Below are 11545 nucleotides of genomic sequence, written 5' to 3' on the forward strand. Positions count from 1 at the left end.
GGCGATTCTATTTATAGACGATGCTGCTAGGAACTGACGAATCGAATTAATTCACGTTCTGCTACCAACCAAATAGAAATCAGAATTGCTCCATAAATATTAAACCTTTTCTGTAGCAATTTCGCATATTTTTTTTTCGTCTCGACACGGTAAGAATCTTTTTCTCTGTGGAACTGTCTAGTTAAAACCAGTCACCTCTCAGGATTAGTGTGGAAGAACGAACCATCGGAAACTGTTCTGTCTACTGCAAACCAGTTACCTCTAAGGATTAGTGTGGAACAACGAACCATCGGAACTGTTCTGTCTACTGCAAACCAGTTACCTCTAAGGATTAGTGTGGAACAACGAACCATCGGAACTGTTCTGTCTACTGCAAACCAGTCACATCTCAGGACAACGAACCATCGGAAACTGTTCTGAAACTAAACATGGCTTGTACTTCTAATTACATTGACTAATGTATACCTGTGTAAAAGTACCCTGGGATCCTTATTCGTTTCCATTGATTAATTCTATAGTACAATTTTTTTATTAAAAAAGAACAAAATAGAACTATATTTTGCTTTGTAAAAATATAGTTGAAGAAGACATAATATATATACATTAATACGACAGCGTTTGTGCTACTTTCTGTGTCACGCTTACATCCGGGTCGTTTAATTGTTATATACTTCCATTTCTTGTCATGAATAATTTTACCAAGAATTCTTCATAAGTTTTGGTTTCAGTTTCGATTATGACTGATAGCACTCCAGTAATTTTTTTATTAATAATTTTATCAAGAATTCTTCATAAGCTTTAGTTTCGGTTTCGATTATGGCTGAAGGAGCTTAAGTTACATATATATATATATATATATATATATATATATATATATATATATATATATATATATATATATATATCATAAGTTTTTATTTCGGTTTCGATTCAAGCTAATGCACCCAAATGCTATGAATATATGTATTTTTTATTTTTGAAATCGAAATTTTATAAAATATGAAAATCGATAGAACATTAACTCTATAATAATAGATAGAAAAACTGCAATATTTAAAATATCATATTTAAGCGTACTTGCCGGACCTTCGTGCTAGCTCAGATTACAGTTTTAACAAAAAAGCTAAAATAATATCAGAGAGTCTCCATTAACACTGAACATCTACAGAATGCTAACATCAATATATTACATATGAAAGTGTCCTCTGTGGAACTTCCACAGATCCCACTAGTGAAAAATCATATGCTAGTTAGAAGCGAATATCGATTTTACTGATAATATATCTATCTATAACATATTGAAGAATAGACCGCGTTTATTTCCATATAATATTTTGAAATTCACTCATGAGAATGGGGTTTTGTAGTGTGGCTTGATTTCCTTGTTTTTATATGTTTTGTTTTGTCGATCGTGATTTTTATTTTAAAGGGTTTTATTTTCTTGCAGATGATTATGGATATGAATATGATGATGGTGATTATGGAGTTACAGAGGATTGGGCATTTCAAAATGATGATGAAACTAAAGATGATGATGCCGTTACACATTATGATGATGCATTACCAGATAATGGTGGAGTTACATATGATGATGATGCAGTTAAACCTGATGATGATGGGGGTAAAGATGATGCATTACCAGATAATGGTGGAGTTACAGATGATGATGATGCAGTTAACCCTGATGATGATGGGGGTAAAGATGATGCATTACCAGATAATGGTGGAGTTACAGATGATGATGATGCAGTTAACCCTGATGATGATGGGGGTAAAGATGATGCATTACCAGATAATGGTGGGGTTACAGATGATGATGATGCAGTAAACCCCGATGATGATGGGGGTAAAGATGATGCATTACCAGATAATGGTGGAGTTACAGATGATAAGGTACTTCCGGACGATGATGCTAAAGGTGGGGATGAAGTTGGTTTTTGCCAGCAGTCATACAAAACCATCGATGCGGCCATGAGAAGTAAGTGTTACATATTTTTTGTATAACTCTTAAGCTCCGATTCGAAAGTTTAGCGTGATTCTCACAATGTGAACGGAATTCTCGAGTGGACTATGAGCATTTGTTACATAATTCCCGGCAACTGTCGTCAGAAATAAATCTATAAGTGAGACTTACTGATCCTGTCGATCTGGGAGACGAGTCGGGAACGTGACTGTCTTAGAATGGGATATGGAAAAGCTATGTGTGAGAAACTAATCCAATTACTATGATATTAAACTCACCAAATGCAGGTACTTGGGCACCAATGTCTAAAAAAAAGTGTTGCATCTATGCTGTCGGAGACTTAATTGTTTAGGGTACAGTCCTGGGTCGAGATAAAGGGTAAAGAAAATATAAGTAGCTATTGTTACAAGTTTAGTCTAAGGCACATTGAGGCCAGGTTGTTTGATTTTAGTTTGGATTCTCTCATCAAGGAGAGTGTGTTTCGAATATAGACTCCAAGTCCGTGCAATTCTGCCTGATTCCTTACGGCAGAGTGGGAGATAATCAAGCATCTTAGAGTGGTTAGACGGGCGAGTGTAAGTTAATTTTTTTTAGAACTAAGATATCCGGGGACTTTGCTAAGAAATAATTTTCTACATTATCTAAATTAGTTATAAATCCACGGATATTTCTGACTGCGAACATCAAGGAAAAAGGCGATTTAGTTTTATTTGGATTTGTGCCTCGTTTGATTGTAGTTTTTGTTTAAGCTGTCATTTTAGTTAATGGTTTCAGTTTGAGGGCGAGTAGTGCTGGATAAATTGGATGTACATAAGTACCAAACAGGCAAAATGTAGACCATCTGCCAACTCTTCATCCACATGATTGTGGCCTTGGGAATGCTCATCGGAGATATGTGCAGGGCCCCTTTCATTGCCCACTACGACTATACTAATATAATAAAACAGCCGCTCCAATAGGATAGGTTCTAAACCAAGTATTCCTGCGCTCCCGCATGGTAATTTGGGTTAATTGAGTTCGCACTAAGTATATATATGTTTACTGAAAAGTTACACTCGTCAAAAGAATTAAAGTGCTTCCTTCAAGCTGTTAGGCTTAACATTCACAAACAATATGAATTTACACATGGACTCTCTCTACCGTGCTAAGAGATTACTCACACCTGAAAGTACCCTGTATCTTTACAAAGCAACTATTCGCATATGCATGGAGTATTGTTGTCACATCTGTGCTGGTGCATCTACCAGTAGCCTGTCGCTCTTAGATAAAGTTCAGAAAAGAGTCGTCAATCTAATAGGTTCCACACTGTCGGCCTAACTCCAATCACTGTCCCATCGCCGAAATGTGGCATTCCCGTGCCTGTTTTACAAGTGCTTCAATAAAAAATAAAAAAGGCTCGGACGAACTCAACATAGTAGAGCTCCCACGACATTAATGGCCCGAGAAGTAGTAAAATACCATCTTTTCACTGTTGATGACGTAAATAATTCGAGATGCTTCAAAGCTTTCTACTCAAACAGCTTCTTTCCTCAAACTCCTAGACTTTAGAATTACCTCCCGGGCCCATACTTCCGTGACTGTACTGACATGCAAAAGTTCAAGTGTAATGTGCCCAACTCCCTATAAAGTATTCCTGCAAATCTGATCCCAAATAGAATCCCCTATGAGTTAGTGCAGAGAAAGTATCGTTCTATTTTTTAAAATAGTATTTTCAAGTAAAATCCACGTTTTACTGTATCTTTTTTTATGAAATTGTAAGGTTAAAGTACAGAATACTTACAAAACACCCTTCTCTCTCCATGTTAAGATTGAGGTTCTAAATAATAACGTTATTATTTCAGCACGGTATCTATTCTGCATAAGTACTTAATTTTAAAAGATTTTAATTATTTTTCTGTTTTCAGTAAAAGAAGTAGATTTTGTGTTTGTTGACCAAGGAGAAGTTATTGACGGACAAAATGGAAAAAAGACGCCTGTCCAAACTCTTTTCCCCGGTGGTCCGGATTTGGTACAAGCCGCTGTATATTCAAAGAAAACCAGCAAAGCTTATTTATTTAAAGGTAAATGTATTTCTAATTAGTATCACATCTTCCAGGTGTGAATCTTATAAAATACGAAATACGGTTCGCACTGAAAGTTTTGTAACGTTTATAATTAAAATCAAAAAGTACATAGTATATCAAAATGTGGTCTGATATTTATTGCTTGTACGTATTGAAATGAGTTTGAATTATAAATGGAGGTACGAAAATATAGCTAAACATTTATTGATACTTTTTTTTTCATTTTCACACAAAACAAATGCCACTTTGATGTAGGGGTCTACTATCTGGGGCGTAAATTGCAAGGATGCTATGTAGGGAGTTGAGCAGCAAGATCTCTGTTTACATTACAATTGAACTTCAGCATAGTACAGTCAGGGAAACAGGGACCCGGACGGAAATTCCAAAGTCTTGCATTTTTGGAGAAGAAACTATTAGAGTAGAATATTTTCTGGCATCTGGGGATCTCTACTGTGTAGGGGTGGGATTTTGCTGTTGCCGGGTCTGTTAGGTGATATTTACGACGAGGTGCTACAAGAATTTGTAATTCGTCGGAGCATCCACCATTAAAATACTTGTGAAACAGGCAGAGGGATGCAAGATTTCGTCGATGGGACAAAAGCTGAAGCCAGCTAACAGTTCGGGACCTATAAGGTTGGCGACTCTCTTTTGAATTCTGTCCATGAGCGAGAGACTAGTAGTAGATGCACAAGCCCAAATATGATAACAATTCTCCATGCATGAGAGAAAAGTTTTATTGATCATACGTTCATATGTTGTCCATGTGTAATAGTCTGCGCATTCAAAGGGTTTTGCTTAATATTTCAGTTGTTTTACTTATTTGCTTTTCTTCTTCTTCTTCTTCTTGTTTTTGTTCTTCTTATTATTATTCTTCTTATAATTATTATTCAGATGAAAAAGTATGGGCGTATACGGTAAATTCCGCAGGGCAATTCACTTTGTCTGAAACTTCTCCAAAAGCTACCTCGAACGAAAAGAGCCACAGCCCCGAATGTGCAATTCAGTATTATGATGGCGGTGAACGCATTTTTCTTTACAAGGTTTGTACAATGTTACACACAAAAGCACGCACGCACACACACACACACACACACACACACACAGATATATATATTAATAATAGCTTTGAACAAGATATCCGGAGACATACCGAGCTGGGAAATAAATAATAAAGGGGAAAGCGTTAATAAAAACGATTTAAGAGTAAATTTATATATTTATAAATAGTGATTATAAAAAAAACTAAAATAAACCTCGAGACGTCTTTCAACCGATATATTGTCAAGAGAAAACATCGATTAAGAAAGTATATATATATATATATATACATATATATATACATACATATATATATATATATATATATATATATATATATATATATATATATATACAGTCCTGATCAAAACCACTTAAGAAAGTAAGCGTTTACGCATATTATCGAATTTTTAATCAAACAAATGGTTGAAACCATTGCTAAAAGGGAAAATTATTATGTTAAAAACTTCTTTCATGTATGTACATTAATCTTATTCTGAAAAGAAATATTCGTCAATAATTCTCCTTTGAAAATGATATTTCACCACTGACGCTTCTCGCCGTTTTATGTGATCTAATCATATCAGGTCTCCCAAGCTTCTTCCATGTACGTACATTAATAATGGAAATGTCAGACCTACCATCAAGCTGTAGTCTTACTTTCTTTTTAAACATTTTAACATATTTCTGGATATTTCGTTCTTCAGATTCAATTTTGTGAGTTTAATGGATGTCTTTTTTCTAAGAGATTTTTTCCTACAATGTGATGCCTCATGTCATTTCTGGTAGCATATGTCACACTGTTTAAATTTGTAGGGACACTCATTTTACCAATGTTTATCTTCAAACCTCCAACACTGTCCAGGTGGATCTTTTCCCTGTTTTTTTCCTCTGGTTATTTTTTTAAGTTAATTTTTTCGTCTGATGGATCATTTTAATGTGCGATACTCCGTTTTCCTCTATGTCACGACTGTCCTGCTTCAACTCAATAAGCCGTTCACAGTCTTCGGCTAAGCTTTGTAGTTTTTCATTCGGCTCGTTTTCAAGTTTATTTAAAACACGACGCCTGGTTTCAGCGTCTTTATTAAAAACCAGCCCTTGCACAAAAATTGTCTGTTTCATAACTAGCACAAAGAAAAATGTTAACTTGTTCGAACATAAACAAAATGATGTCATCAGATTACTTAAAAATACACGTATGAGTTTGTCAAGAATTGGGAGTCAGAGAGAGCAGACCTAGTTGGTAGGCAGAAGGAGCCATTACGGTCCTCAGACCATAATGGCTCCGAGTAGAGGAAAACATCGATAGTAAAAATCTAATGAGCAGTGTTACAGCTTTCCAATGAGGGAAACATCAAAAATAAAGCTGCTGAAAATAGCAACAAAACTTTATTTTCCGAGGATCCGTCAAATGAACATGAACCCAGATGGATAAGGTATTTTTTACACAGGCATCACCACATTATCAAGGCCAAGAGGCCACTCAAGGATAAGGGTTAAAGAGTGTACAGTAGAAATTGGACAATATACTAATCATTAGTAATGACAATTTGGTAAATTTGATAACTTATATGGAACGGCTCATCAAGAACTTATTTACGTTAGACTTGAAGACAACCATATTGTAGTCAGCCGGAAAGCAGGAAAACGGAAGACAATTCCACAGGCGTGCAGTTCTAAGAAAGAAGCTTTGTTCATGGAATCTACGTTTAGGTTTAGGCACAGATAAAGAGTGGGGGGAATTATTGATAGTGTTTACAGCTAGACGAGTGTTTCTTGTGAAAGTTTGGCGAGGGGGGACCATAGATTGAAGCTCAGTGGAACACTTTCCATGACAATAACGATACAACAGAGACAAACTCGCAACATCTCTTCTGTGAGATAGAGGTTGCAAGGAAGAGAAAAGGACATCTCCTACGAGGTTACGAAGTCTACTGTGAACTCTATCAAGGCAGGACCAGTCCTGGTATGTTTCTTTATTGACCGATGTGAACCCTAAGAGACTGTTATTTGTCCCTGTTTGTTATAATTGTTATAGACGATGAAATATATCGACACGTAAGCAATATATACTCGACAATGCTAAACAAGATTGAAATGTAGAGATGTAGGCGGTTTAATAATTTTACAAATATTGTTGTTTGCATTTTTGCAGGAGGGCCATTTTTACATATTCTATCCGAAAGATGAGGACGTCGATCAGAGGGATAAATACCCAGTAAATCAATACTTCCGTGGTATTCCCAGCAAAATAGACGCCGCAATTTCATCCGATGATGAAATAAACTTCATAGTGGACAAGCAGTAAGTAGTCGTGTGGTATAATTATGGATACTATCTTTGCCCATGTACAAGTTGATTTAATAGTTATATATATATATATATATATATATATATATATATATATACACACATATGTGTGTATATATATATATATATATATATATATACATATATATACATATGGTAAGTTATAAAAACATATATGGCAATTAAACTACACAGAATATTCTGCATTTCATTCTCGTGAGATTGCGTCAGGCGTACGAGAATGAAACGCGAAATAGTCTGTGTAGTTTAATTTTTATAACTTACTACCTAGCTCTACATATGTATTGAGCACCGTTGAAGTAAATACTGAACATTTACGCATAAAATTATATTTTCGTATATTAATTTAGGTGATTAAATAAAGTAGTTGATCGACAATACACACAAGAATCCCGAGTTTCCTTCGAAGTAAACTTCTACGACTGCAATGCACTTGCTGTGCCGTTCAAACAACTCCTGGGATGCCCAATTGAAATCCTTTTGTGAAAGCGTGTCAATGGCCCTCGTCACGGACTCTTTTCTCATCTCAATTTTCTCATAATGACAGCCTATTTAAATAAAATTAAGTGTAGGTTCTCTACAAAGCAATGTAAGCTACAGTGTATTTTGGACTAAGATACTGTTCGGAGGCATGTGAAGCTTCCTCCAGCTATGGGTCCTAACCAGGAGCATGTAATCAATCGAACATGAGACGGGCCTTAAAGTAAATACCGGATTTTTGGGGCAGATTTGCAATTTAGTTGTATAATATCCTCAAACCAGGTAATCACTAAAAGGGACTTAAAAGTTGTTACCTGTATCGATCAAAATTTAAAACCACTGATTATATGTCAGCCTACATCACAGTAACATATACTGAGTGAGTTCCTAACAGTATTTTGTATAGTTTTTTAGTTTAAACTCATTTTCCCAAAATTTCCCCAAACTTAACATGTTCGATACAGTCTGCCGCCATTTGTATTTTTCAAATATACCGATAAACACTGCATGTTTTTGAACTGATTAAACATTATACATTACATAAAAACACTACAATCTTATCCAGTTAGGTAGAACATTTACTTTTCTTGCCTTTGATAACATTTATTTGTTATATATTCATTTTTTGACAACTTCTTTGTATCTGTTAATACAAACCCTTTTCATTTAATGTAACGTTTAGTCAGCTCGAAAAACTGTTTATCGTTGTATTTGAAAGATACAAATGGTGGCGGACACTGTTAATTATGGTAAGTTTGAGAAAGTGAGTTAAAACTAAAAAACTATAAAAAATACTGTCACAAACCCACCGATTATGTCAGCCTATGTCATGGTAACGTATTCGGTGGGTTTTTGACACTGTATTGTATAGTTTTTAGTTTTCAACTTCATTTCCCAAACTTAACGTATTCAACAGTTTGCAACCATTTCTGTTTTTCCAGCCGATTAAACATTTTACCTTACATAAAAACACTAAACAACTATCCAGTTAGGTAGAAATGTAACTTACCTTACCTTTGCTTTCATTTGTTTTTGGACAACTTTTTCGAATCTGTGTATAGTAACCCCCCCCATCACTCAAATATTAATTACTAACTCACATTTTTGTATACAGAAAAAAAAAATTAGCGTTTCAACGTTAGCTTTATCCACTGATTGTTGGTCGAGCCCAAGCCATGATTGACGGCAATCCTGAGGATCAGGATCCAATTCTGCAAGAGTACCATTTTTTTCATATTTTTCTTTTTTTTTTAGAGTGGATTGCTGTACTAAGAATATAAGAAACATGCATTTTCTCTTTTTATTAGAATTTTCCATTACACCAAATTTAGCCAGAGCAACGCGTGGCAGGGTACAGTTTTATTTATTTATATTTATATTTATATATTCATATATATATATATATATATATATATATATATATATATATATATATATTGAATGAATAACCAAAGTCTATATTCCAAAGTTCATGATGTTGAGAATCTTATAATGTATTCCTTTAATTCAGTTGACATTTACAATACTTGAAAGTATGTTTCATAGCGCAAAATCAATCAGCTTATTATATTAATCAATGAATCTATTTTGCCCTTAACTCATCAGAAAAATAGCAACAATCAACCTATCAAAAGGAAATAAAGTTTTTACATGATTAAAATCCGAAAATTGTAAGAGAAGCTACCAATACCTTATATTATGTTTCCATTACGCCATTTTGAATTTCGATTTATACGGTAGTTACAGCTTCTGAATAAAAAGAAATAAATTATAAGATGGTCACCCTCATGAACTTTGGAATATAGACTTTTGTCGTTTATTTATCTATATAGGAAGCCCGGGTGGAGATAGGTGTAAAAAAAAACGGTAGTAGCGGGATGGATCAATACAACAGAAGGCAGCTCAGGTGAGGATAGGTGGGAAATGAAGACACTTTCGAAGAACGTTATGTAATAAATTTCTTATTTAAACTTGGTAAAAAAAAAATGCCACAGAAACGTACAGAATGCTTCAGACTGCTTTTGGACCATCTTTTATGAATCGAGCATCAGTTTTTGAGTGGCATAAGAGAGTCAAAGAGGACAGGGAGTCTGCGATGGATGATGAGAGGAGATGGAAGAGTAAAGAAGATTACAGTTGATTGACCAAATAAAGAATTTCATGGATAAGGATCGTCGTGTAGAGACAATAAGTGCACAGTTTGATATCAGTGTGGGAACTGTACACACAATTATTTGCGGGAAACTCAAGATGCGGAAGATTTGCGCGAAATTTCTCAGAAGGATGTTCAGAAAGAAAGAAAGACGTTGCCATGACAGCAGGAAGATGGCCGAGTTGATCAATTCAGATTCTCACCCTCCCTATAGTCCAGACCTTGAACCGTGTGGCTTTTGGTTATTCCCTAAGCTCAAGGAAACTTTAAAGGCTGTCATTATGAGACAATTGAGGAGATGAAAGTGGCTGTGAGGAGGGTGATTGACATACTCACCCAAGAGGACTTCCATTGAGCCGTGCAGACGTTATTAGAACGGTACAATAACTTCGTTGCAACCGGGGGAGATTACTTCGAAGGGGACTAGAGTTTAATGCATGCACTATCAATAAAAGTTCACATACGAAAAAAGTCTAGAAACTTATTGAAAACATCTCGTATAGTTACACGTTTGTAATGAAAACATTGTTTCAGATTTATAATTGTAGATATTTTCCCTTTGTTGCAGGGCGTTCAAAATGCCAATCCACACGCGTACTGTAAGCAAGGAAGGAAAACCAGTGGAGTCGGTTTTCAACAAATGCAAAGCTTGATGGAATTTTAATTTTAAACAAGATGGTTCCGTGAATAAATGAGTTTAAATAAAATAAAACTTTAGTTTAATTTTATTTGATTTTGTGTCATTGATTTTTTTTTTAATTTATTTTGTTGTAGAAATTCTTTGAAATTGTTAACTGCTTTATTATTTTTGTGTGTTACAAACAGTAAAAAAGTCAATATCTTAATATTTCATCCAAATGAAGAGAGCTTGATAAGGATACCTTAAACGGGCCTTATTATCGGGCTTGAAACCGACGGTACCAATGATCTGTTTCAACTAACAACTTTCTGTACACAAAATATAAATACGCTCTTACATTTTGGATTTTCCTTTTAATTGAGCACTCTGCTGGAATTCTTTTTCAAAAAAAAACTAATCATATATATATATATATATATATATATATATATATATATATATATATATATATATATATATAGTGTTGTACCGATTAATCGGAATTGGGGATCGGAAAAATCGGTAGTTTTCGGGGTATCGGTATCGGAATCGGAAAAATTTGTGCCTGTTTGTTCCGATTCCAAAACCGATACTTTATAATTTTTCATTGCTGATACCGTTGATAAATATTTATTCCTTTTAAACTATTAGTAAAACTAACCTCTATAGATCATGATAACATTAAAAGATCTAAATATATTTTATCTGTGTAAAATAAACAAAATAAAATTCGCTAGATAACCTTTAGAAGAATGCAGTTTATTTGCAAGGTATTGAAAAATTGTTTAAATTTAAAGAAATATTTTGTCAATAAAAATAATATCAAACATTATTGCTAATTAAATCAAAAGTAGAATATAATAGTGTTGGATTTTGTCCGGTTAGGTTTTTGTCCGCTC

The 11545-nt window shown here is 34.5% G+C and overlaps 1 protein-coding gene across 1 annotated transcript; it reads left to right on the top strand.

Annotated features, from left to right (window-relative positions):
- The first annotated feature begins 1377 nt into the window (after nt 1-1377).
- Nucleotides 1378-10713, top strand: LOC145274882 (uncharacterized). The gene is made up of 5 exons (XM_080127495.1): nt 1378-1978; nt 3868-4023; nt 4918-5066; nt 7220-7368; nt 10596-10713. The coding sequence occupies exons 1-5, from the start codon at nt 1393-1395 to the stop codon at nt 10678-10680; spliced, it is 1125 nt and encodes a 374-aa protein (XP_079983621.1). The 5' UTR covers nt 1378-1392; the 3' UTR covers nt 10681-10713.
- Nucleotides 10714-11545: the final 832 nt, after the last annotated feature.

The sequence above is a fragment of the Euprymna scolopes genome, unplaced genomic scaffold, assembly GCF_053919585.1.
Source record: "Euprymna scolopes isolate OS-2025 unplaced genomic scaffold, ASM5391958v1 sca5, whole genome shotgun sequence".
Lineage (NCBI taxonomy): Eukaryota > Metazoa > Mollusca > Cephalopoda > Sepiida > Sepiolidae > Euprymna > Euprymna scolopes.